Source organism: Passer domesticus, chromosome 8 (genome assembly GCF_036417665.1).
Source record: "Passer domesticus isolate bPasDom1 chromosome 8, bPasDom1.hap1, whole genome shotgun sequence".
Taxonomy (NCBI): domain Eukaryota; kingdom Metazoa; phylum Chordata; class Aves; order Passeriformes; family Passeridae; genus Passer; species Passer domesticus.
In genome coordinates this window covers 42,389,819-42,417,795 of record NC_087481.1, presented here as the reverse complement: position 1 = coordinate 42,417,795, position 27,977 = coordinate 42,389,819, and the positions used below count along the sequence as shown (strand labels likewise).

The 27,977-nt window shown below is 39.2% G+C and overlaps 1 protein-coding gene across 2 annotated transcripts in view; it reads right to left on the bottom strand.

Moving 5' to 3' along the window:
* The window catches only part of TNKS2 (tankyrase 2), a 28,696-nt gene extending 12,352 nt beyond the window's left edge, over positions 1–16,344 (bottom strand). Inside the window, exons 1-16 of one of the 2 annotated variants that reach the window (XM_064430850.1) lie at positions 16,009–16,344; positions 11,913–12,137; positions 10,868–10,963; positions 10,181–10,217; positions 9,798–9,873; positions 8,429–8,523; positions 7,834–7,900; positions 5,973–6,159; positions 4,957–5,078; positions 4,357–4,448; positions 4,191–4,269; positions 3,089–3,260; positions 2,383–2,462; positions 1,262–1,407; positions 566–731; positions 60–279 (exon numbers count right to left, since the gene is read on the bottom strand). In XM_064430850.1, coding sequence (XP_064286920.1) covers positions 60–279; positions 566–731; positions 1,262–1,407; positions 2,383–2,462; positions 3,089–3,260; positions 4,191–4,269; positions 4,357–4,448; positions 4,957–5,078; positions 5,973–6,159; positions 7,834–7,900; positions 8,429–8,523; positions 9,798–9,873; positions 10,181–10,217; positions 10,868–10,963; positions 11,913–12,137; positions 16,009–16,213 — 2,065 coding nt within the window. In that variant the 5' untranslated portion in view covers positions 16,214–16,344. Of the gene's footprint in view, positions 1–59; positions 280–565; positions 732–1,261; positions 1,408–2,382; positions 2,463–3,088; positions 3,261–4,190; positions 4,270–4,356; positions 4,449–4,956; positions 5,079–5,972; positions 6,160–7,833; positions 7,901–8,428; positions 8,524–9,797; positions 9,874–10,180; positions 10,218–10,867; positions 10,964–11,912; positions 12,138–15,527; positions 15,565–16,008 lie in introns of those variants that run through there. The other variant, XM_064430851.1, reaches the window with a different exon arrangement.
* Between the last annotated feature and the right edge of the window lie 11,633 nt (positions 16,345–27,977).

Genomic DNA, 27,977 nt, shown 5'->3' with positions numbered 1-27,977 from the left:
ATAGAAAGTTCAGCCATAGTAATTAGTAACTGATCAGACTAGTTAATTAGAACACTGACCTGCCAAATGAAGTGGTGTTGAATGCCGTCCTTGTGTGTCCCGACAGTTGACATTGTCAGGTGAACAGAGCTTTTTCACTCGGGCCAAACAACCTTTCTTTGCAGCATCTAGGAGAGCTGCATCTCCTCTTAGCAGGTCTTGAATATCAGTATCACCATCTTTAACAAGGTCTAGAGGAGTATTTCCATCCCTGTTTTTCTTTGTAGGGTCAGCTCCATGCTGTGCACACCAAAAACAGGTGGTAAGTATGTCAGCAGAATAAACATGCTCATCTTAGGCATCATATGCCTTAATGAGCAAATATTCTGACACATACTGGAATCCTGCAGAGAGCTTTCCATTTACTGTGTGAAAAAGGACAACACAGGTACTAACAGTATCCCTTTTACTGCAAACATTTAACTACAATAATTTAGAAGCCACAAATCAATGTTTGAAACGTAAATGGACTTTGTAAGTAATTAAGAAAGAAAATAAATTTACATCCCTCCAGCATATGTAATACCTGTAACAGGAGTTTGCAAATCTCGTATTTTCCTTTTGCTGCAGCTTCATGCAAGGGAGTGAATTTCCACAAGTCAGCTACATTGACAACAGCACCATGTTTAACCAACAGCTCTGCAACTTCATAGTGACCGTATGAGCAGGCGTTATGCAAAGGGACAAGTCCCCTGGAAACAATTAAAAGAAGAGAAAAACTCTCTTTAAAAACAGGGTATTTTTTCAACAACGATATAAATTTAAAACACAATGCATCTTTAACCATATCAAACCATGACAAAATATTTCTCTACTCCCCCAACAGTCTAATATAGTAGGAGTGTCACTGTTGAGCCAGAAATGACAAAAATTCACTTGAAGGCTGGTTTGCAGGAGAAGGAGACTTTAATACGAAAGTACTTATTGCAGTAAAAACTTAATCAGTGGGGCACTAAAGAGAAGTAAAAGCACAGGGCCAGAGAAATTCTTGATGCTCTAATAAAGAGAAGTAAAAGCACAGGGCCAGAGAAATTCTTGATGCTCTAATCTTAAGTACTGCAGAATGCTTTTGGATATTCTTAGCACCTTCATTCTAACAGAAGTTTCCATGAAAATAAAAAAATGTATTAGAAAAATGGGATGCTTATCAGCTAGCAACATTCAAAAGCTGATAGATTTAACCAATTTCAATTGCCAAGAAAATATATATTCAAGCATTTACCCCTTATCTTTTGCATGTACATCAGCTCCATGCTGAAGAAGATACTCCACAACAGATACTCTGTTGTATCCAGCTGCAAAATGAAGTGGTGTAGACTGACGTCCTTCAATATCTCTGCAGTTCACACTCTGGACTGTACACAGCTTCTGTGAATTTCCCCAAACAAAACATGTCACTACATATACTGTTGACACCTCCAATTTAGTCATAGAATAGTGTTATACACATCTAATTATGCATAACTGTTTTCAATAAAAAAAAACAACATTATTTTTACAGTCTTTACTTTTTACACATTTTGTCCTGAGGGAAAAATCCACCTGCTCCCAGATCAACACCTCTGACTTTAATTAATGCTTTTTATATAAGGCAAACATCTGGAGGTGATGAATACTGTACTCTGCAATCTGTAATAGTTGTGCAATACAAAGGTTTTAGGACCAATCATAATTCCAAAGCAGGCAGTGAAGAATTGTCTGATTGCTTGCTTTGAGAAATTACACACTGACATATAATTCTGTGCTACTTTGGCTGGGGTGGAGTTAATTTTCTTCACAGTGGCTGGTATGGGGCTGTGTTTTGGATTTGTGCTGCACACAGGGCTGATAATACAGACATGTTGTTGTCATTGCTGAGCAGGGCTCACACAGAGCCAAGGCCTTTTCGTGCTGCCACGCTGGTGAGGAGGCTGGGGGGAGACACAGCCAGGACAGGTGACCCCAGCTGACCAAAGGGCTGTTCCAGACCAGATGGCATCCTGCTCAGTACATAAAGTGGGGGAACAAGGAGGAAGGGGGCAACACTTGTAGTGATGGAGTTTGTCTTCCCAAGTCACTGTTATCCAAGAAGGGGCCCTGCTCTCCTGGGGATGGCTGGACACCTGCCTGCCCATGGGAAATAGTGAAATAACTCCTTGCTCTACTTTGCTTGTGTGTGTGGCTTTTGCATTCTCTATTAAGCTGCCTTAATCTCAGCCCACGAGTTTTCCAGCTTTTACCCTTCTAATTCTCTCCTAATGCTGCTGGGGGGAAATTGACCAAGCATCTGTGTGGGGCTTGGTTGCTGGCTCAGGATAAATCATGACAAATTCCCTCTTATTTTAAGGAGAGGTTTAAGCTTACTTTTACAGTATCCACATCTCCAGCCTTGGCAGCCTCCAGCAACTGTCGATCTGCATCAGAATTACCTAATGGGATACCTTCTGCAAAATGAATGAAATGCATGACAGGTAAGTGTAGGCAGTGGAAGAAATTTGTTAAGGCAGGAAATAACTCAAGATTTTTAAAGGGAAAGAATTGAAAAAGTTCACCAATTACCAACAAGTTTTGTCTCTGTTTACTATCTACAACTATAGCTGCTAGAGCTAATGGTGTTTGGGAAGTTGACTTCAGCAATGTGCTTCCAGTATGTTTTGGAATATTGTGGAACCAACACAGCATTCTTATTTCAATTTCACAATTAGACCAGATCAAGTTTATGTATGTATTATAATGTCCAAACCTTACTCTTGAAAAATTCACCTACGCGGTTGCCTCCACTCACAAATGCAAATCAAGCATTTTTTGTTTTAGAAACTCATTTTCTACTTCCAAGATTCCCCCCACCCTATGTCAGGATTTTCATAAAATTATTCCAGGTGAGCATACCCCAAAATCTTCATATCTGATTATCCAGAGAGTAAATGATATTGTTAAGTAAAGAGTAAAACATCACCTAGTACTGTCTTTCACACTTTTTGTTGCTGACTAGTCTCCACTATTATTTGGCAGCACTTGGAACAGCAAGTAAAATGAAGCACCACAGTGGATGTTGAATAACTCAGCATACCTTGTAGAAGCTGTTGCACACTTTCAGTCCCCATTTGTAAGGCTGTAAAGCCCTGCAGAGACACGATGGAAGGATCACATCCAGAACTCAGCAGCAACCTGCATGTCTGAAGATGACCACAATGTGCTGCTCTATGAAGAGAGGTCTGGCCAAGATTATCTAATGCATTAACCTAAAAATAACAGACAAGAAATACCACCATCAAGTTAATATTAAGATGTTTTCATTGCTGACTGGGAACATTTCACAAGTAGTATCCTTACTCTAATAAAAAGAACATATTTACTCTATTTCCAAAGGTGATGACATTTCAAACAAAAACAGTTCATAAAGTAGACCCTTTTTAGAAGCATTGGAATAATCCAGTGCATTTTTACCACAAACAGGAGTAATTCACTATTTTGCTCCTCACAGTACAGATCTTCAGTGCTAACAGGTAGAACAGCTTCTACCTTGCATTAGCTTATTGTGCTTTCTCAGACCGAGGACTTCCTATCTGTTGGCTCAGCCAAAGTGTATTCAACAATTTAAAACTCTGCACCCAAACCTCACTTTCATTCCCTACTCTTCCTCTGGTTTTGGAAACTTAGCAGTAAGGCTGTAATCAAATTTCTAGGAGAGAGATACAACTGTCAGTCTTGGAGGGTTCAAGCACTACAGGGTCTCTCCACATTTTCTTTTTGTGCAAGTTTGAACTAAACATTGTGTTATGAATTAATATTTTGCCTTAGTTTTACTTTTTACTGCATACAACATCATGTAAAGTCTATCTGTCACACAGTTCAGTTTAGCTTCTTGCTGTTCATATACACCCCCCACTTTTTTTCCTTATGTATTCCACTATTCCTGCTGGGCAACGAAGCACTGAGTAAGACACTTTGAAAAGTTTTCCACTCCCAGAGAGAACCATGTCTGCACTTCTTAAAAACACACCAACAATGATTCTGTAATGTATAGGGCTGTACTGATGGATTGATGGTCTGTAGCTTAAGTCTACAAATCTAGAAACCTTCCAAAATGAATTTTTTTACAAAAACTTCCACTCTTGCAGTGTGAAAATCTGTACAGTACATGAATGTCAACAAAAGTATGATACTCATACCTTAGCTTCATGTTTCACAACTACTTCAACAACATCGTTATGAGCTTTTTCTGATGCCACATGCAGAGGAGTCAAGAAGCTTAAAAAAAAAAAAAAGAATAATTCAAAATGTATTTTGCAAAACTTTCTAAACCAAACATAAGAGCATTCATTTCTAACCACTCACTCTTTTGTTTTTTCATTGATATTGGCTCCTTTCCTCAGCAGCAATTCACATACTTGTTTCCTCTTAGGATATGGAGATGCAGCAGCACAGTGCTGTAAACATTAAAAAGTTTATAATTAACAACCAGCTAGCAATGTCCAGGTTTTACTTCCTGCTGATCAACTGGCAGTTAAGAGCTGGTGGCGTACAAAGACAACAGAAAAAAAACCCCAAACGTGTAGACGCTTATTAATTTGGAAGATTCCACATGGGCTTTTTATATTTTCAACTCTGATATTTTCAACTCCCCTTTCTAGTAACTGCTGGAAACCACCAAAACAAAACTAACACACATAGCCTGCTGTTGCTTAAAATGAGACTATTCTAAAAAACCCAGTCATTTAGACAATCTAAACAGGCCTAAATAATTAATGTTAGTCTTAATGTTAAGTTTAAGAACAAAATATCAATCAATGTTATTTGCTTAGCTAGACACTGGGTATTCCAGGTTGGTCTGAATTACAGCACTTGACACTGCAATATTTATTGCTAAACTATTATTTAGTCTGCTTAAGTTAGCCAAAATATATACAAAACCATTAATAAATCCTGAGATATTACCAATGCTGTCTCATGTGTCTGAGGATGCTTGAAGTTCACTGTTTCCAAAGAAAGATGTTTCTTTATACGAGCTACATCCGATTCTCTTGCAGCCTGCAGCAGTGAGTGACCTTTGAATTCATCTTACAAAACAAAGAAATGTATAGCAGAGGGTTACACTTCTTGGCTCAAGAAGGATCAAGAGAATTGCTTCTTTCAGTTAAAAAAAAGAAATTCATTGTATTCAGCAGACCATGGAGCATACATTTCCAAGTCTGACTCAAGCTATTACATCAATTGACAGAACTTGTTAGTTAAGTCAAAACACCACACAAATTTTGCTTTGTTTCTAAACCAAAGCCAGACACATCCAAACTGGCTGCACAAGATCTATTCCACTCACCATTCTGTAGGTTGTACTGTTCACATAGGTACTAACTCAGGCATATAAAAATCTCTACTTCTGACCTATTTTTGGAAAACCATTTCTAGATGCTTTCATGAAGCCTGGTGTAGTATTTACTGACAAATTTCGTAATATAGATTCCCCACTCAAGGACAGAATCTGAGGTCACTCTTTTCACTCTTTAAATTTGCTGGACAAAAATCAATGTCCTTCATCAGTTTTTTTGAACTTTCAGTGATTGTGGCATACTCTAATGTATTCAGCATTCTAAACAGTTACTCTTTTCTTCAAAGAAAAAACTGTAGAATTAAAATTAATATTTCAACAGTCTTGATGCAATGACAGGAAGCAAACTACAATGTCACGAAGGAAAGCATTTAATAGGGGAAAAGCTACAAAGTCCATCACAACCACTCTACTACAAAACTGACAGTAAAATTATTTTAAATGCTTTCATTCAGAAAATATAGCGGTTTCAAATTATAAACAGTGAAATATACTGTGTAACACTGCACAATTACTGTTAAAGTGTAAGCATTTTCCAAATCTGCTTTCTGGCAGGTCACTGTCTAGGGAATCTAATTACACATTACAAGCTGTAACTACAGAACTGATCCCACTTGATACTCACATGCTAATCGTTCTTTTAATTGGGGTGTTGGAGCCAAATCAATGGTGCTTTTGTTGTGACAGTTCAACAGTGTTGGGTCAGCACCGTAACTTAACAAAAGAGAACATACTTCCACCCTGTTCTTAGAAGCTGCTTCATGCAGAGGGGTGAATTGCCACAGATCCATTGCATTCACACATGCTCCATGCTTGAAATGGAAAGGGGTAAAAAAAGATGCAATCAAAACCAGGATGTCAGAAAAAGATTATGTTATTAGTTTTAAAACAGTAGACTGTTAAAATAAAAATCAATGCTTATATGCAAACTGTTACCAAGACACTCATTTTCAATCTAACACAAGATTTCAGCACATTGTGGTTTTTAATCACCTGGTGTCCCACAGGTATATTCAAAGAAGCCAAAGACTAGCTAGTCTTTTCAGGCTTTTTCAGAAAGGAAAGGAGCTCTGCTACAGGTCAAATCAGAGAAAGAGAAATATTCACATTCTCCAAATCACCTGTGAACAAGCTCTGTTCATATACACCCCCCAGCTCTAGAAAATGTCTGGAGTGACCAGCTGCACTAAGATAAATACATGTTCTGTGAATAACCCCCAAGATATGAGTGCCACAGTATCTCAACTGAGATGGGCACTCAGTTTTAATTCAAAACCTTTAAGTACAAGACCCTACAAGTAACACTCCTGGATGAGTAATGCATGTGTAATTCTTCTCCAGAAACATTTTGACTGCACTTCAAGTTCAGTCTGTAAGCAAGTATATGCTCTTTCCCATTGCTTCTCTTAAAGCTGTATAGCTTTGAAAAAGTAATTAATTCTCTAGAGTACAACTCTAGCTAAATCGTTAAGACACACAGTAGTGTATAGGCAAAAGCTCATTTGTGGGGTTGTGTCTAGTACCACCATTGTAAAAATTTACTTTACAACTGGCCCCTTAAGTAAAAAAAAAAAAATCATGACTATTTACATTTACTGCAATGTAAGCTTATGTCAATAAGTTTTTTACAACATTTTTTGCTGAACAAGTAGAAAGATACATGGAATTAGTGGGGGGCTGAAACACACATAGCACAACAAGAGCTTTTCTCTGAGCAGCCAAATGTCTGGAGTTAGATAACAGAACACTCTCAGTTGTTATAACAATCTTGATTTGCTGTGGCAGCTGAGAATAGGCACAGCTCAAAACTCCTTTGGTGGAGTACACATACAATGTTGCAGCCCACATCTTCAAGCCACTAGTTTAATGTGTATCATACTTATCTTCAAGACTAACATAATCCAGACACACTGCTCCAGTTCCAAGAGCTCCCCTTTGTTAGGAAAACTGACAGGTTTCTCTTTCTTTGGTGTAAAGCCCACAATTCAGGGCCAGAACTGATGCTGTAAAGTTCATTTCCTCAAAAGACTGACTGCTCTTTAATTTTAAAACATTTACTATCTTTAACTATCTTTACCGGTATTCTTTTTAAACACCTCTTATTGCTTTGTCTTCTAAAATATTCTTCTGCTGTCAAACTCAAAACATCACTTAGCTTGTAGGGGTTTCTCAGAGCTTCTTTTTTTTTTTTTGTGAGTGTAGAAAGATTGAGATAAGCAGTACTTAGTACTTACTTGGTGGTATGAAAACAATCAACTTTGGAGCAGAGAGAAAACAGAAAGCACATTTATAAAGAAAAAGCTCCCTCGCAAGCAGAAGATTCTGTAGCTCCAGCTTAATGATCACTAACATGTATAGCAAAAGCAATTTATCATTAAGTTTTGTAAATCTACATACAAAATAAAAAAAAACTATGCAACTTGTCTTAGTCTATTATAAACTGTTCTTTTTTAATAATATGCAATCTGATCTCTTCAAAGACCAACCTTTACTAGAAGCTCTGTTACTTCATAATGACCATAGGAACAGGCATTGTGAAGTGGCACCAGATCTCTACATAGAAGAAAAAGGAGAAGGATGATTATTTTGGTACACATATATTAATTTCAAATGCATACACTGCAACTGGTACTATGCTTCATGTTGAATATTTTACATAATATAACAAATGTTCAGATGAAAGTATGGGGAAATAAGAAGTTCAAGAAGATGCCAGAAAATCCCATCAGGATTCATCAGAACAGTAAACATCTACAATAATCAGAAGATGAGAAGCGAATTGCATTGTCTCACTGTAGATGAGGTGGTTCCATTCAGAATTGGAACCCTAAGCAGGAAGAACTATCTGCAGGGGATGTTCAGGAGTGACCCTAATTATATCCTTTTTCACAAAAATAATGCTGCAATATGTTCTCCTGTGAAAACTAATCAACTTGCATTTTGTCCTAACAGAAAGGTTAAAGGTGACAGAACAAACTAAAGCTGGAAATTCTTTGTGGTTAAAACAGTATTACTGCTCTTTACTTCACCTCAATTTTTAATGGATTCTGTTTGTTCTGAACAAAGGAAAAAGGAACCTACCCTTTATCCTTGGCGTGTACATCAGCTCCATGCTGCAGTAAGAGCTGGACTATTTTTACACGGTTATACCCAGCTGCTAAATGTAATGGAGTAGACTGAAAGAAGAGAATGGAGAATAAATCAGTAACACAAAATCAAGGTTGAATTTCTATTTCTTTTTCCACAACTTGTTAGCTGTACTAAATGCTGAAGTCCTTCAGGACTTACAAGCTTAAAAAAAATCCCAGAGTGCTTGAATCAGACATTTGATAACTATGTTCACTAACTACTCTTGAAGTCAACATAAACACAAATCCCAAATTTACTCCATCACTAATACAAAGCCAATTTTTGGCTTTTTAGCCTACTATAGTATAAATACTTTGCTAGCACAAGCTATATCCTTGTGAAAGGGGAAGTAGGAAGCCCATTAGCAACAATGACTGTTAAACTATGAAGAAGTCTTTCTGCCAATCAGTGTAAGTTTAAAAATTATCAAGAGGGATCGTTATCCACATTTGTGAATGCAGTAAGTGAATGGAGTGTGGGGGGAACTTCATCTCCTCTAAACTCTCACCCTTCAGAAAGCAGACAGATAACTAATTGCTCTATGATCTTTTCTAGCAAATGCATTCAAGGATCAGCAGCACTAAAGGCAGAGCTACAAATGAGTGAGGAGGACTCTTATCCTCTGCATTTACAAACCCATCCACTGCACCAGATTTTTACAGTTCTTAGAGGATGAGCCTCATAACCAGATGAGAAAACAGAGATGCATCAGTGGTCTGGAGATCCCAGTATCTTACCACAAAGTCCCACAAAGGGGAAGCAACTAAATCAAAACTTGGGTGAATGAGTACAAATATTTAATGAGAATAATGATGCCAAAAAGTGATACTCAATAACCTGAACCTTCTGTAGGCTAGGGGCTGAACCCAGAAGACTCAGGATTTTTCAGAATGGAGATTCTGAACATTTTTGTGTATTTTTTACCATTACTTACAGCAGTGAGCAGCTTGCTCCTGAATCATGAGCAGTAACTTGCCTAAGGGTGCATGTCAAATTAAGTGTCTGTGTGTTTCTCCTGATAGGGACAAAAATCTGTGAAAAGTCCTTGCTTCTTTACCACTGCAGATATGAAGGTCAAGCAGAAGCTTCAACTGAGAAGGTGTTTGTTTATTGCTCCTATATAGAATTACTTGCATAGTCCTTTTAAGATTAAAAACCAAACAAAAAACGCTCAGCTGGCTGCTAGAGAGGGGGAATCTTATTTTTCCCATATACAGGGAAGAAAATAGATTTTATGTTTAACATTTTTAAAATCGGGTCAAACAATAACTGAATCATGTAAGAGATAACTACTCTTAAATCAAGTTTTAAACAATAATACCTTTCTGCCATCACTTGCATGACAGTTGACATTTAATGGTGTAAGAAGAGACATCATCTTTTCCTCATTTCCACTCCTGAAAAACAAGATGTGAAATGAGCAGAAATATTCTTATCCCAATTTTTAGTGGTTTATTCTGGTTTTATATTTTTCACTGTATAATGTTCAACGGATCTGAAGCAAAACATTTTCCTCTGTATTGTCAGCATTAAAGAGAAAACAAAAATGCATTTATGCAACTACTTTTGTAGCTTCATTCACAGAAAATAGGCAAAGCTTAGCATTTAGAGGGAATGCAAAGTCCACAGACTACATCTCTATATATTAATTACACAAAATTCTGCAAATATAACCAATTCCAGTTGTTTTCCACACATACATACCTGGCACTTTCTAAGAGTTCATCTTTCTTGTATTCACCTAGAAGACAAAAGGGTTTTCTTTAGCTGTCAAATATGTATCTGTATGTGAAGTTCACAACTTATCCTCCTCTGCTAAAATTTTGGAGAACATAAGTGCTAGAAGTACTTACAAATACTCTTTTCAGCTGTTAAAGGGAGCTTTTATAAAAGAGGGTGAGATGTTACACAGGCAAGTATTGAGAGGACAAAGGGAAATGTGCTCAAACTAGAAGAGGAGAGATTTAGATTAAATGTTAGGAGGAAATTCTTTACTCAGAGGGCAGTGAGGCACTGGAACAGGCTGCCCAGAGAAGTTGTGGATTCCCTGCCCCTGGATGTGTTTAAGGCCATGTTGGACAGGGTCTGGGCAACCTAGTCTAGTCAATGTTCCTGCCCATGACAGGGGGTTGGAATGATGTGATCTTTAGGTCCCCTCCAACCTAAGCCATTCTATGGCTCTAAAAATTTGACAGTTCACTATTGAACTAGTATGATAAACTATCCAGAACACATGCCATGATTGAGATGATTAAAGCCACATGGGAATTCTATTTAGAATTATAAACCAGACATAAGTTAAAGTAGTATCAAAAAGACAACCTCCAAACTACTGTGTCACATCAGTTCAACTGTTACTAGTCATAAAAAAATCTAAAGGTTATCACTTACCTGTCAGCACTGCTTTTGCAGACGGGTCTGCTAAATCCAAAGCTGTTCTTCCATCTGTGTTCCGAATGGTTGGTTCGGCACCGTGCTGCAACAGTACTACAAAAATGCCAAAGTTTTCCATGAGAAAACAATTCTACAAGACAAGGTTTATGAGACACATCATTACTGTAATCTGCAAACAAAAAAAAGAAACATTCTGACTTCCTTTTCCAAATTTTTAATGTCAGCATTCTGCAATGTCACCTGTGACCAGTGTATCTGATGAAACATGTCTAGACACATTTTAAGAGAAAAAAGCAGATCAGAAAGAGAACAACCACAGACTGACAAGAGCCAATCTTAGCTGAAAGCTTATGACTGACCCACCACAAAAACTCAGCAGCTACTTTCCATCAGCCCCAGAGCATGCTGTCCCAAATCCTGTGCTCTCCTAACCTGCAGACAGCAGTGGCAGGCTGTGCATGCTGCACTCAGCCAAACAAGCAATGTTATCTGTACAGCTCTCTAGAGCTTTACAGCTCTCTTAAAGTAAATAGCAGCAAACTACACAATCGAGAAATGTTTCCTGGACTACGTGTCTAACTTTCTACCTCTTCCTTAAAGAGCTCCTCTTAAGAACTGTGTAGTTAAAACAGGTAGTAAATATAATTGAAGTTTTCCCATCCTTAACTAATTTAACCCAGCTGCTACACGTAAGATAGAATGAATCCATTATTAAGATCACTTTTGGTCTTCCCACTGCACTGTGATCAGAAGCAGAAGGCAGCATAAGAGTCCAAGCTGAAATAGAAGAGAATTTAGCTCCACCATGTTGCTTTAAAGCACTTTCCCCATGATGGACCTTTATAGGTAGACAATTATAAAAAAAGATCCAAAAACCTGTATCTTGTAACCGTGACATATGAACTGAAGTTTATAAAAGATGTTTACTTTTAACCCTTGTATCAGCCATAGCTCCATGGAGTGAAAATGGTCTTAAAAGGGTTCTTGATTTTTCACAGTGAAAACAAGTGAGTCAGTCACAGGAAGAGTGGGAGAAAATTACCAATGCAGACATCTGTCTTCCCCTTAATGGCAGCTTCATGAAGGGGAGTGTAATTCCAATTATCTCGAGCATTAGGATCTGCACCGTGCCGCAAGAGCAGATTGACAACTTCAGCATGGCCAAAAGAGCAGGCGTTGTGAAGAGGAATAAGGCCTCCATCATCTCGAGCGTGGACATTGGCACCACTTTGAAGTAAATATTCAACTACATCCTTCCGACCAAAACCTGGAGGAGGAAAAGGGAGAAAAGGCTTCAGGGTGGGGGAAGAGAAATTCCTGCCCCAGATGTGCAACCAACAAACTTCAACAACAGTAATCACTCCTAAAGACAATCACAAGTGGCATGGTTTACTAAAGAAGTATTTACATACTAAGGATGTTTCTGAAACTCTTAAAAATTTGATTAAATTCAGTAGAAAAGTAATATTAAAGATTACAGAAACAATATCTTGATAGGGTTTCCTCAAATTTCAGCTGTATCTTGCATACTTATATAATGGCAAATGAACTAGGACATCAGACTGTATTTATATTTGCTTTACTATCTCCATGAGGCCAGAATGCTTTAGGATTTCTGCCTGTAATCATTATACCCATCTGGTTATGTTCCAAAGGCCACCTCAAAGGTTCCATGAAACACTACTGATACAAATCTTAGCTTACTAGCACCTCGCCTATGATAGAACCACAGACCCTACAGCAAATTCACTTTTGAGTCTCACCATGGCACTTACCCACCTTGCCTGTCCTAACAGAGAAAGAAGCTCAGCAGACTTCAGATAAGAACTGGATCAGACACATGGTCCATGCAAAACCAATTTATCTGCACAGGCACAGTAACTCATATTCACTGCACATGCAAGCATATTTCTGCTGCCAAAAAAAAATATTAACAGGTACCCCCATGCAGTCTTATTGCCTATATTACATTATATGTATAATGTTTCTCATTATTAAATATGTTCAGTTATTCTAAGTTTTATAAATGCTGTTATTTTTCTTAAATGTGTTTTTATACTTTCTTCAAGCTTTCAAAAATTCTGTTCATAGTTTGAATACATACTCAAAACATACTAAATTATTTTGAGAAAGTACTCAAAGAAGACATTCACATGTGCTGGAGTCCCACAAACACATAATCAAAACTGTTATTTGATGACAGACTGCTTGGTATTTTCTTCTGAGTACCAAAAAATGTTCTCCAGGACTGCAGCAATTATGTTACAAAAGACTCTGATCAAATTCTTTGTTACATAACTGGTAGCTAAACCACTCATTCTTGTACAGAAGTCATTCCTACCCCTCAAAGTATTGATGTAAAGCCTCTTTTTTACAGGTAAAATTCCTCATCAGGAATCAACATCATAATTGAAAATCAGCTCTAGTAAACCTTACTATAGGCGTAGAGAATTCCCTCAGATCCCTCTATTTAATATAGAGGTTCAATCAGATACAATTCATGAGCAATCCACAGTTTCTCTCTCAGCAAAGCCTGCATCTGTACAGTACCTTCAGTACAGCAACACCCCTGTAGCTAATTTAAAGTGGATGAAATGAACTCTTTTGTATCACACCGATTTTTGTAACTTCTCTCCAGCACTGAGTGCACAGCAGGGATTCCTTACTTCCTCGGGGAAGCATCTGTACAACAGGGCACCATATATGGAAGGGGAGTTATTTTCCCATTACTTTCTGAAGGATGCACGAGTACAGAGGAAGTGGCCAAACTGCACAATGGTCTCTGCCTCTGCTGTTTTTCCTGAGTGGAAAGCAGGGGCAGCCTTTGCTGTCACGGGAAGGCAGTCACTGCCTACTCCAAGTTCCTCTTTACCATTAGTTGGCTCCAGTAAAAACTATTCCAACACTTTAAAAAACCCCAACATCGTAATTTTTAACTCAAATTCTTCTCCCCTACCCTGGGTGTTCATATTTTTAATGAAATTGAGATTGCAGGAAGGGCATTTTGGTACCTGCCAAGTCCTTAAAACCTTGGGATAGTTTGAACTTTGACACACACTGAAAAAGACTGACTTGAGGAAGTGTATGCAGTTTATGATGGGAGAGGATGGAGCCTCTTTCATTGTGAACGATGATGAGCTCTTGACTAAAACTTCAGGATAACTTAACTATCACACACACAGTTGTGCACTACAAAATCCAAAGAGCAACCTCCAGCAAAAGTCCAATATGTATTACTTCTGTAATGACATTTCTAGGGTAAGCTTGAAGCTTTTTTTTTATATATTTTACTTCAAAATCCACCTTTACAAACTGACATATGGAAAAAGAGGAATAGGGTTTATTATTAAAAAAATTGTTAAGTAAGATCTGGGAAAAGACATAAAAAATAGAACCCAAGTTCAGACCCAGAATGCCACTAAAAAAGGAAAAAAGGGCAATACAAAACATGGTGACGTGGTGTATTTCAGCTCCAACTCCTCCCTAAAAGAAGTCTTGAAACTGAATGAAACTAGTCAGAGAAGTTTTGTAATGTATTTTCTAAGAACACCCATAAACAAAGCCGGAATACAACAGATTTTTGCTTTTACTTCCTGGAATGTGACTCCTTCAGAGGCAGAGACAAAAGAAGCGAGTATTATTCCAACTGTGAATAACAGGGGAAAGGCAAAACCAAACAAAGCCAGTCAGGCCCAAATCCAAGAGCTACTTTTGTCCACCTTTCACACAGAGCCTATTGCAGGTGGGCTGACAACAGCAGAGTTCAACCTGAGGGAGTAAAGAGAGTTGCATGGAGCAATCACACAAGTGTTTTCTGTCCCACGTTACCAGAAACTCTCAGCATCTCCTACGGCCACTGAGAGGAGCAAATAACTTCTCTGTGCCAGGTGGGAAGAAGACTCAAGATGACAACAGTGTCTCCCATTTACACACCAACCTGTTTAACCTCAGAAATCTAACAACTACATGAACTTATGGCTATGCATATTTAAAGAAAAATCTTTCCAGAGATCAGGAGTTATTTAAAGCCAAGACAGATCATCCCTGTTCAGAGAGATAAACCAGATCATTATAGTGAATGAGAAACATCTTAGGCAAAAAAAGCCCCAAAATAATCAAAAGCAAATAAATAAATAAAAACTACCCCTCACTTCTTCAAAGTGCTCTAACACATACACAGTTGTTTAGAGGTTCAGAGTTTATAAGTGGACAGGCAGGATTGCTGCATATAAAAAAAAGCTACAAAAATTGTTTTCCCCTGACAGGAAAGTTGTCTCCATAGCTCTCTTGCTGATTAAGCTTCTTGATTTTATTAAATACTGCTGTCCTGAGGAGGTTTTCAATAACTTAGACCTAAGTCTGAGTCAAGCTCTCTTAATATGAGGAAAGGACACCTGAAGCAGAAACCTTTACCAAGACAATCTAATAAAGAAATAAGCATCTTTGTTACTATGCATCCTGATTAGCTGGAAAGAAGCTACTGTTTTCTGCAGCCTGTCAGCCTTGGAGTCCAACATCTAAGGCTGTAATTAAACCAAAACAACCAACATGAAAACAACAGTCACAGTCAGGTCTTTGTCTGAAAAGGTGGGATACAATCTTCTGGCCAATTACCAGGGAAAGCAGTTGTACTGTGACGTCAGTTGTGCTTACTTACGTCCTGAATTAACAAAGTCCATTTGTCAAAGATAAGAACTCAAAAAGCTCAGAAACGGCGTTATCTCACAAACACCTTCACGCGTTCAATTCTAAAACTGCACAGGCCCGCTGAAATCCATGAACGTGGGACGCGTCCCTGTCAGAGCTCACGTGTCACAACACGAACAGCACAAACCCCACTCCAGATGTGTCCTCAAAGCCAGATGAGGTTTATTAAAAAAAAAAAAAAAAAAAAGAGAGAGAAGAAGGAAATAGGCGAGCAGACGCAGCTGTGCCGCTCGGTGACCCCTCCGTGCGGGTGCCGCCGGCTCGGTGCCGGGCCCGGCCCGCGGGCGATGCTCAGGGGCCGGCGGAGCGCTCGGACCCCGGCGCTGCGCCCGGCCCGAGCGGCGAGGCCCGAGCGGCCCGGCGCTGCCCCGCGGCCCGGCTCGGCGCCCCGGGGAGGCGGCGCTGCCGCCCGGCTCCCCCTGCCCCGGTACCTGCGGCGAAGTGCAGCGGGCTGGACTTCCTGCCCGCCGTGTCCCGGCTGTTCACGTTCTCGGGCCGGACCAGCCGCTTGACCCGCTCCACGTCCCCGTTCCTGCAGGCCTCGAACAGCTCCCGGGCCGGCTCGGCCGCCGCCGCGCCGCAGCCCGGCGCCTCGGCCAGGGCGGCCGCGCCGCCCGCGCACCTTCGCCCCGCCATGGCCGGGCCCCGCGCGGCGCCCGCCGCCCCCCACGGCCCGCGGGGCTCCGCACGCGCTGCCGGGCGGGCGCTGCGCCCGGCGGAGGGATCCGGGCACCGCCGGCCTCGTGCGCAGGCGCGCGCGGCGGGAGCCTCCCAGCGCCGGGGCGCGGTGCTGCGGCGGGCCCGGCCCCGAGCGGCGCCTCAGCCGCGGTGGGACCCGCTCCCTCGGGAGGGACGGTGGGGGGCAGAGGGAAAATACTGCACCGCCGATCCGTCCCAGAACAAATGTGCCTTTGGTGCTTTCAGTAATCAATGCTGGGATTTTTCTGTTCAGGGATTTTTTTCCCTGTGCGAAGTGTCTGAGACTGCGTTTTGGTGCCAGTGGATCCATGCTCCCTGCGCAGTTGCTTATATAGGAAAATACTGTGACTCCGAGGAAGTTCAGAGCTTGCATAATAACTATGAAATGGAAATTATACAACATAAATGGTATGGTTCTCTTTCTTAATTTCGAAAAAACAGATATTAAAGAACCTGTTAGTTGACTTTGCCAGTTCAAGGTTTTGGAAGAGAACGGGAAGTGTCCTGTTCCTCCCTGCCTGTGCAGTAAGCCTCATCGGTTTGGTGGGGAACCCTGAGCCTGGAGAATTCATTTGATAATTCTGAAATGTGGTGGTTTTTTTTATTTTTTCCCACTCACACCACATTAAAACAGTTACTTTGGAAAAAGTAGTTGAATAGAGTCAGTACCTTCCTGTTGCAAAAGCACAGATGAGTACCTCCAAAGTCAATTCACCTTGCAGACTTCTGTCACGTTAAGAAATTAAATGACTTAAGTACAAGGAAACAGATCTAGCACATTTGTACAGCCTAGTCGCTTCCATTCTGCCAAATATCCCTGTCCTTGGAACAAGGCAATTACATCCAAATTTTCTCTCCCTGGTCCATGCTAATGGCTAAACTATACTCAGGAGGTTTTCGGGAGGAGACTACAAGCTGTACCAGGCTGTCACCATGCTAGTGACAGATCAGGGTCTGCTGCTCGTGTCCGTGTGTGTTCAGTTTGGTAATTTACACACAGCCACAGCAGCAGAGTGACAGAAGAATGCAGCCAGCACAGGGCAGAAACCACGTGCTTTGACAAACGTGATGCCTCGGTCATGTGTGTTTTCTGTAATCCCACTGGCTTTTCTCTGTGCCTCCATTGAAATTTCAAGCTGTGCTCAGCAGGCAGGGAACAGCCAGAGTCCCACACATACATAATTCATCCACTGCTTTGCATGGGGCCACAATGTTCCCAAAGAAACTGTCATCAGCTGCGGCTCATAGGCCCTCTCAGACCTTCCCAGCTCCTCCAAAGTGTGCATGATGAGAGCTTCCCTTCCTGCCTGCAGGCACCACAGACTGAAAACAAGACCTGCAATGCTGCCATTTGTATCTTTTATTATCACCATTAGCATAGCTTGGAAAACTATACAAGCTTTTGAGTTCATAAACCCTTCTCTGGGCCTACAGCAGAAGCAGCAAATGCACTAACTTGACTGCTTTCATTGCAAAGTTAAAGAAGGGACTTTGACTCTAGAAATCTGTGGAAGTGCAAATACCTGTGTAAACACAAACACATCCTGCTCCTCAGTCTTCTAAGTCATTTTAAATCCAGAACAATATTTTACTGTTCCGCTGGAGCGTGATTATAAACAAGGTGGCCTGAAATAAACTCTACATTCTCTCCACATCACTATACCCAAAAGGTACTATTATTCTAAATTGTCTGCAGCCTGATTTCCTTTTCCAGCCATGTTTTCATGATAGCTCGACTGTGAAAGTACAGCAGGTCTTTAGGGATGGAAACAATTTTAAAAAATTACACTGTAAGAGCAGGATTCAATTAGTCTTGAATTCTAGGAGGGAAAGACTCTCAGCATATTTTAGGATGGGTGTGCTAATAGCCTTCACAGTGACTTTTGAGATTCACCATATATACCCCCCCTTTAATATGTTGTTTATATGTTTATTTATTTTATGAGAAAATAATCTGTAAAATTTAATATTTTTCTTCATTCTTCTGTACAATAGCATGGTTATAAAACCATAGCTGAAATATATGCCAAATCCCATCCAATACAGGTGGTAGGGACTTTTCTAGAGGCAGCAGGGGGTTTGTAACCCACCTGTTACTAACCCAACCTGAGAGGCTCAGCCATGAACAGCTCAGAAACATTTCACTGTTATTCCTTTTAGTGTAATTTGGGATATAACAATGGCCTCTACCTTTCAAGTGTATTTATTCTGGTGGCATAACCTCATAAAACAGAAACATGAAGTATTTTGGAAGTGTGCTCAGTTTGTTTAGAAACATGCTTGGTTGGTCACTAGAGGGCAGGAAAGGAAAGCAGATAAAAAGAAAAAATGGAAAAAAAAAGTAAAATAAAAATAAATAGAGGAAGATATAGAAAAATAAAGAAAAGATGGACTGTTGGGCATGGAAAGACTAAAGCAGCCTTTAAAAGAAATGCTTTTCCTTTCTGCTTAGGAGATTAAGGTTTACTTATGGGGAGAGACATTGTTCATGCCAATCTACAAGGCAGTCCATCAGATTTAGGATTTTCGGCTGTCAGTCCTTCATGTTATGAGGATTTTCCAGTTCTTTCTAATTGGTCCCTGCAGTTCTTTGCCTTCCTCTTGGAAGCAAAGTAAAATGCTGCAATAAATAGAACATTTCATGAGTTCAGAAATTTAGCTTATTCCAAAAGGAGAATGATTTAAAATTCATTCCATTTAAAATATTTTCAGATGAGACTTGGAAAAAAAAAGCCCAAACCAGGGATAATTAATGTGTACATCAGGAAATAATAAAACATTCCTATAAAGAAAAGGCTTTATTTTGGAGAGAAACAGAAGTGGTCTGTTGTTTATTACTATATTTTTATAAATATAAACTTTCTCAAAGCAAGCTTCTTTTTCTAAATAAAAAGATCAATTTAAGAAATACAGGCTCACTGCAAAATCAAAGCAGTACAGGCTGTACATCAGTGAATATGTGTAATACTGGATCTTTAAAGAAACTTTCTCCCTTCCCCTTCCTATTTCATCCATCAAGTACTTTGGCTATGTCTCTTAGACAAGCAGGAACAGATTCTTTTTCCCTGCCAGTTTCCCATGTGTAGTTCGTGGTGTTTTAAATGCAACACCTTTATTTTACCAGCAGTTGGGGGTAAAGCATAATAATTATAAAATGTTGTTCTGGAATAACAAAGGGATTAAAAAAAAAAAAAGAAAAAAGAAAGGAGACATGGAGATGGAGAAATGTTGAGAGACAGCTTTTCAGAGAGGAGCAAGCACAAAGCCAAGTGGTCCCTCCAGGAGATGGGGATACACTCTCAGTTGTTGACAAGCTGTAATGGTAGGCCATTTAGTTATCAAAATACTGTGTCTGTGTATGCAGAACCAGGATAATTGTTCAGCAGCTTCATGACCAGCTCTGGGGACAGCAGTTAGAGAAGATCCTTTATAGTGCTAGGGAGAAGCTTGTGATCCAGACAGCAGCAACACAGATAAGTGTATAAGAGTTCATGGAAACTAGATTACACAGAAAAAAAGCCTTTGGTCTAGGATGCCTGTGATTTGTTTAAAATTGTTCCAGTTTTCTGTCAAAAACTTCTAGACAGAAACATGTCTAGAGGGCTTAAATGGAGTTCTTGTTTGTTTTTCTGTAGTGCCTGGAACATTCTGGGATGACAGAGAGCTTTTTTAAAAGCGTAGGCTCCTTGCATGCAAAGCAGAATTACACAGGGTGCCAGCATGAGAACATGGCAGAGGCCTGGGAAGTTTTTACCTTTTATTGGGAAGAAACTACAAGCAGCAGAGGAGCAGTAGGGCCAAAGATCAGCTTTGACTGGGGATGCCAGCAAAACAATTCCTCTGTACCTCAATGTACATCTGTACCTCATAATATGAAAATGCTAAAAGCAATTAAAGGCAAACCAGAATATCTGTCCAACCGTGAAATGAATTTTTTCTGAAGCCATTCAAAAGAAAAAAAAAAGTGGTTAATTAGGTTAAGTAATAGTAATAGGGAAAGAGCAATTTTCTTGAAAAATCATCCTAAGGGAGAATATTTAGAAGGAGCAACCAACAAGTAGTGAGAGAGTCTCCAGGCATTTAAATGGCAATTCAAGTGACATCTTATTAACAAATTTCGGTATTTGTTTGACATCTTCACAATCTCACAATCTGCATCTGCCCTGGGCCTTTAAGAGAAGTGTCCTGCTCCTTCAAGAAATTGACAAAGCAGGCAGGTTTCTCGGTGTTTTACTCTTAATTGCCCTCTGAAGTACTGTTCCTCTTTCCACTGATGGCATAAGAAGCCTATAGTTTTCATTTGGATACCTAAATTGGTTGCCTATAGTATCTAAATACCATCCAGAGCAGGCAGTGTGAAGGAAAGCAAATAAGAAACTAAATATAACGTTTTTTAAGGAAATAGTAGTGTACCACTCCAAACACTTGCACATAGATTGTCAAGTTGTTATTTCAGGCCAGATCTTTGAGAGGCAATTTCTCAACAATTCAAATGATGGCTTCTTGGAACAGCTAGTTCAGGGAAAAAAATAGGAAAATGAACAGGCTATTCTTGACTTCAGCCTAAGAAAAAGTTACTTAGTTTAAGAAGTTTTTATAGTTTCACCACGAAGTAATAATTGTCAAATCCAGTGAATTTCAGTATTTCTGATGGAAGGCTCCTACTGAAAAGTAGTCCACGGCAGTGATTCAGAAGAGGAATTGTGATGAGAAGAAGGAATGTCATTACAGTGATATTGAAATCAGACATTAAACCATTAAAATCCTAAGACTTACTGTGAAGAATATATTTATGTAGATTTTTAACTGAGCGACAGAAAGTAGGAAATGTTCAAATGGTTATTGGTGTCACACTCTAATGGTCAGAAATCTTCAGTAAAAGCCTATAAAAATCAATACTTTTTTATTTTTAAAAGGAGGATTATGATAAGTGAACACAATTATGTATATGTCCTACTAAGCATAAATTATCATGGAGCTAAACCAACATTACAACTAGAAACTTTACTCTGGGAGGATTGTTCCCACACCTTAAAATCCATCATAACCAGTAATGTCTCAAAAAGGGTAGGGTACATTTTGTGAGGAATATTCTTTGAGGAAAAAAGTGCTCCATTAAGATAATTCTTATGTTCCTGCAAGCAAGGTTTAAAATCTTAATCCAAAGATATTTTTGTCTTTAACAGAAAAATCTCATAATACTCAGATACTTACCAGATAATGATATTTGCTTTCCTACCTGAATGCAGAGTAGACAGCCACTCTGCAAATAAGTGGCTAATCCTCATTTAAGGGATATCTATTTCATTTATTTGTTCTGTGAGTCAATTGAAGACAGAATCCCTTTATCACACCTCTGAGATCAAAAGAAGCAACAGAACTGCTGGTTACACCTTAAACTTATTGAGGGCTTGAGTCTAACAAAAGTTAGAAAATATTGATAATCAGAAAGATCTAAAATAACTGTACACTTCAACAGTGTTGAAAGCAAATTAAATTGCAAAAATAAGTTAAAAGCCCTTAATCTGGCAACACTTTAAGACTCTATTACACAGGTCTTCATTTTTGTATATATTACCTGATTAAATATGTGCAAGAAAAAGAATCTTGCCCTGGTTTCACTGATACTTTACAAAAGGCTGACTGGATTTTACACTGGAGTTTATGAAAACATTTTAAAAGTAAAATGTCTTTGGCATCATTCTCTCTCACAAACACACAAAACCCATGAGTAAATTGATTTTTAGGTAGAATAGTAAATTTGTTAGCTTTGTTTATTTCAGTATTATACATTTAAAGGATGGGAAAATATTAGCAAATTAACCATTGTTATCACAGTTCAGGGACATAAATGCATGGCAACATACCATTCATTTATGTGTATACACAGCCTTTTTCTGGATTATTTTTTTTTATCAAGAGAGAAAATTTTAAGCAGTTTATTCTAGGATTATTTCTGTGATCTACTTTTTAAATTCTCTTATTATTATAAGCAACAGTGATTTCTTCTATATAGTTTGTATGAAGCTTTATAGCAGTAATTTATGTCTTTATTTATCCATGGAAAACAATTTTCCATTAAGGCTAGAAATTTACTGATTTCTTCTTTTATCAAACATGCCTTGATTGTTGAAATGTTGCCTTATGGTGACTCTCAAGATTATAGGTACATAGTGATGTAATTTGACTGCCTAAAATTAGTAAATGGTGCTAAATTTCACCTGGGAATGTGATTATTTGGCATGGCACTGTATACTTGGCCAGTACAGCCAGTGCCTAATACCTGATAAATTCCTCTTTAAATGGCAATGCTTTTTAGTATATAGGGTAATGCTGTGCAATGAGAATTTTAGTTATCTGGGAAGTATATATTAAAGTTTTCCTTTTTATGTTTTAGAGGTTACTGAATACATTTCTTTATAATTAAAAAGTAGGTCATTTTTACTTTACATGATTACATAAACGCTAACTGTTGCAGCTAAGGTGAAGTTACACAAGATTTCATTTCAACAGCGAGGTTACTAAATATATCTTAGGTTCTAACTCTCTGGAATGGTTCCAGGAGCATGAATGGTCATCCTTCTCTCTTTCCTTTTCAATTCTTTGCCTCATCTGGCCAGGCTTTTTGGTCTTCAAGATGAGAAATACTGAACTGAGTCTCCTATCTAACTCTTCCAGAAAATGCCCAGGGGGAGCCTATTTTACTTCCAGATCTGTCTCATGACATGAACAACTTCAAGACTGGAAACAGAACAGAATGGAAGGTTAGACTGGTGTGGAGAAGTGGGCATGATGGAGATCTTAAAACCTTTAAGACATTTGAAATGTTACATCTGCACACAATATATGTGCACACAAATCAAGGTCCCATAGGCATCTAACAGTGAAATAGCATTTTTCATGTTAGGTTACCAACTGGTTTTCTTCAGAAATAATTTTGCTGATGATCCTTTCTCTGCTGTCTGGACAGCTCATGGAGCAGAGCTACTGCTGTCTTCCTCAGTACTGTCCTTGCATGGAAACTATTCATTGTGGACCAGAATAGCCCTTGCAATCTAGATGACAGGACCCAGATGTTCTTGTGGCCCTCTTAGCTTGTAAACAGAAGTCCTCTACAACAGATAAACACTGGATACAAGTTGGCCTAATTTGTATTTGATCCAAGATAAATGGTATTCCTGGAAAAAAAATATTGAATGCTTGCTAGTTACTAGGGGTCTTAAATGGTAGGCAAACAAATTATCATCTGAGTCAGTTTGACACAACCAGCAAAGTCAGCTGTGCATTCAGATGGGTGCAGAGAACTGTGGAACTGATAAGAGCACATGCACAAATGGCTCCAGGGTTTTCTTCTCCATTCAGACACTTTACACCGTAACAGTAGTTGCTAATGCTATTAGAAATATCAGTTTCCCTTTTTATAGCTACATTGAGAGATCCAAAAGCAGTCTATGCTGTAGCACAGATCTGAGAAGCCACAGTGCAGATTTACCACAGTGACTGATACATGCCTGTGTTCATTATCCCAGACAGAGAAATCACAGTAAGGAAACATCAGGATGTATTGGGAATCCTCCAATTTAGCCAAAACTTTTAGCAAAACAAACTTGGAATAAAATTGTACTTTTTCTGAGCAATTCTCACTTGGCACCTACTCAGGTAACACAGAGGGAAGTTCTGGGAAGTTGGATTTACCTCATAGAGATTGTGAAGTAGAAACTGCCTTTTGCATCTAACAGCTCAGTAACACCATCTTCTGGGGGAGAACTGGTCTGCTTTTAGCAGAGATCTCACAGAGTCCTGTAGGTATAGCCCACCTTGGCTAACAGCTGAATTAGGTTTTTTTTTCCCCCATGTGGCCTAGTTCTGTCTACCAAAATATTGGAATATTTGGAGTAGTCATGTTGACTTGCATAGAGAGCTTTGATAATTAAGCTGGTCAACTGCCAGTCCCTTTAGGATAGGAGAAAAATCTGAAGGCTTTGCCTCTGCACTGGCAGAAGAGTGGGAGAGAAAGAAATAAATCTACCACAGATTCCCTTAGCTAACATTCCTCAGCACTGTGTTATTTATTTTTGGACAGATTTATAATGTACTTTGATGCTGAGCTCATAACATTCTTAAAAGGAATATTTAATAAATCCCTGAAGAGAAGAACCAGAAATCAGAACATTATGCTTTAGTATAATAAGAAATGAAACAAGTATTCATGCTACTTACATTGCTCAAAAATGCTATGGCAAACCATAGTGGTTAGATCTAAATTATGCATTAATGGCTGCCCTGAGACCACTCTCTAAAGCAACATCCTTGTGCAGCAGATGCTGACTTGGAAGCTCGGGTTAAGACATGGTGTGAGCTGGTGCCTTGCACTGCACGGGGCCACTGAGACTGCAGGCTGCAAGGAACCTGTGAGGCAGCAGGATGGATGGAGGATGGACAGGGAGTGCAGTGCTGCTGTGTGAAGTGTGCACCACTTTGCACTTGCAAAGCAGCATTTGTACAGCTATCCTCTCTTTTTTATTGAGGTAGTCACCCAGTTGAGACGGTACAAGAGTTCACTCTAGGTGCACTAAGAATTAATTCAAGAATGAAAAAGGAATGAAGTAAAAGCAGATGTTCTGCAAAGTGATATTAAAACCACCAAAATAGTTCTGTTGGCAGAACGGAGTAGTCATAGCCTTGCTATTATTATTAGTCTGATCAAAAAGGATGAAATTCAAGCTATGCTTCCACACAGGCCAAGCTCTCAGAGTTACTCAAGATTGAGATCTGTATGTATGGACAGAAGTCAGCTTGGCACAGCACTGAAGCTCCTCCCTTAGGAAAGCAGCCTAAGGAATCAGATTTAACCTTTAGTTTCTGACTTTGGTAATATACTTTTTCTTGACAAAGAAACAAGGAATCCAAGATTGTGTGTTTGTATTTTGAAATTGCCTGGTTACTGATTCCTTTTAATTTCTAAGCTACACTTTGTCCAAATACTTTAGACAGAAGATTTATTGGCCATTTGGTTTTTTTTCAGGCAAACTGCCAGTGTCCTAGTTTAAACCCTGCTTCTGCTCTAGCTGTTCCCAGCACAAATGTGAAAGCTTAGGTGACATTACAGTCTTTGGACAGGGATTCCAAATTCAAATTGTGACAAGCTCAATATAGCCCCTCTGTGTCTATATCGGGAGGAATTGTGCAAAGCAGCTGGGTATGTGGTTACTGTGAGTAATGACAAAGTCTGATGGTCTTTTTAATTCTGATGCCAAGCACCCTGATAAATCTTAGAACATGGTGCCATTTGGAAACTCTGCCTTCTGTCCATCATTTAGGGAAAAATAAGTTGAATGAAGAGAAACCACCATAAACATAATGTGTATTTTGTGTCAAAAAGTTTAAAACCAGAAATTTAAAATCAGTAAAAAGACCTTGATTTTTTAGGCCAAAATGGTACTTTTGTTATGCTAAAAACTGAATCAGAAATATGGCAAACAAATTAAATTGTAATTCTGCACACAGGATATTTTGCACCCTGTTCTTTTGCAAAACACCACAGCACTTAAATTTACTAAATGGAATTATTTACATAAATGTTAATCAAGAATAAAACAATAAAAAACAATAAAAAACCACCAAACAATAAAAAAAACTCCATATAAAAAAAATCTAAGAATTTTTTGAATTTTGGGAGGTGAGGGGGAAACATTTTCACCAGTGACTGACAATTATCTGCTCTTTGTGACTACTTAATAGGAAAAATTATATTCTTTCTCTTGTAGGAAAAAGTATGTTTACAAAAAAAGCCTCAAACAGTAACAACCTTTCCAGGGACTGGTCCCAGAGAAGATCTTAGATCTTTCATAGTGCCTTGGTACCTTGATTGGTGTTCACTTCACATGCTGTCTTTCAATTCAGGGATCTCTAAACAACTTCTTAACTAGCAAATTTTCTGTCAGCTATTGGAAGGTTTTAAGTTATCAAGTGATTAAGAAGGAAAAATATGAAAAAGATAGTGGAATTTGTTTTTCTGTTTGAAGATTAGCTTGGACCAGTTCTGTTGTTTCTGTACACAGCACAACTTCACATGGGCATGGACACTCCAGGCTAAATTTGGAAGGAATTCAAAGCAGGGCCACAGTGACCTGCAGGGATTTATTTGAATGTTCTTTTCCTTTGCTGTGTACCTTTTATTATCTTATGTCAGTCCTCCAAGTTTATCTATGTGAAACTCACACTCTCCTATTTTTAAATTGCTTCTGAGTATGGCGTTGAGCCTTTCCTTTAAAATATATGTGAATAGTTGTGCTTTTGTGCTACCAAATTGGCACGTGTTTGCAGCAGACCCACTGACACGCTAACCTTGTTTTTGCACCTGGTGTGTTAGCATATGGTGAGATTAATTCACTGATTCTGTGAGGCACCACTTTGGAGCTCACAGGCTGTCCACCTTGGAAGCTGCCTCAGCTGCAACTGAGAACAAGACTGCTCTTAGTCATTTTTCAGGACAAAGGAGCTAATCTCAAGTCCTGCTCTGTCTTCAGCAAACACCTGACATGACCTTAAATTCCTTAGAAAGACTCACTGGATCAATTCTTGACTGTTTTCTGTGAGCTACAAGTGGGAGGAGGCAAGGATGGATCTGATCCCTTCCCCTTGTGTCCTCTGGGCAAGAATGACACACGGAGTCCCTGTTCTAATCCCTCCAGTAACCTGCTTTGCCCCAGTCCAAGGATGAATTTTCCACTGTGGAGAATTTGTTGTGCAGATATGTGAGCCCAGCCCCAAGACTGGCACACAGAGCTGTTAGACACTCGTGACTAGCACAGCTCCTCTAACTGCAGGGCCAAAAAAAAAAAAAAAAAAAAAAAATTAGGTAGGAGGAGAAACTGGATGTCAGGAAAACATGCTTCTTAAAATGTCACGTGTCATTTTAGCTGTCACCTTTTCCTAAATCTTGTGCTGCATCACTTGAGGCACAAGGTGAAGGAAACAGAGCAAAGGGAAGGCAGTGGCCATAATCTCCTCTGAATTAGAGACCTTGTGCTTAGCACTGCTCAAAGACACTAAAAGATTTTTTCTTTTAAGTAACATCCAAGACTAAATTTCTGTCAGAGTAATGATGTTCAGATAAACTCAAATGTGCCTATAAAACCCTTACCTGTAGTGTAAATACAGAATTTATGAAGGCTTAAAATTTCCCTTCATATTTAGACAATGTATCTAAATTATTTTTGCTTGGGTCTTTCTTGACACATATTACATTTAAATTATGACATTTGTGATGGAAGAAAATGACTGACATGAACTGGCAGTGCTCCCTTCTGGGTCCTCTTTGAAGAAAATGCATGACCCCATAAAAATAGGCCTCTGTCATAGCATCTGCTTAGAGACAGAAGAAAGCCTCTAGATACAGGGCCTCTAGCCAAATTTTTTCCTCGGCTGACATCCTTTTTTTTCCCATCATGATTTCCTCCTGCTCTCTGCCGCCTACTCCAAGTTAAACCAAATCAGTAGGCAATTCCAGATATTCCTATTCAAATGTGTCCCCTGGCAGGAAATCAGTGCCCTGTTTTTCAGATTAAAAAAGAGCAAGCAAACTAAGCATTTTCTCAGGATGTATGCTTTTGTCTCTCTCACCCACTCTAAATCCATGCATGCACTTTTTGCATCAGCCATCCTATCATCAGCCCCCTGAGCCTGGCTACCAAAGGCA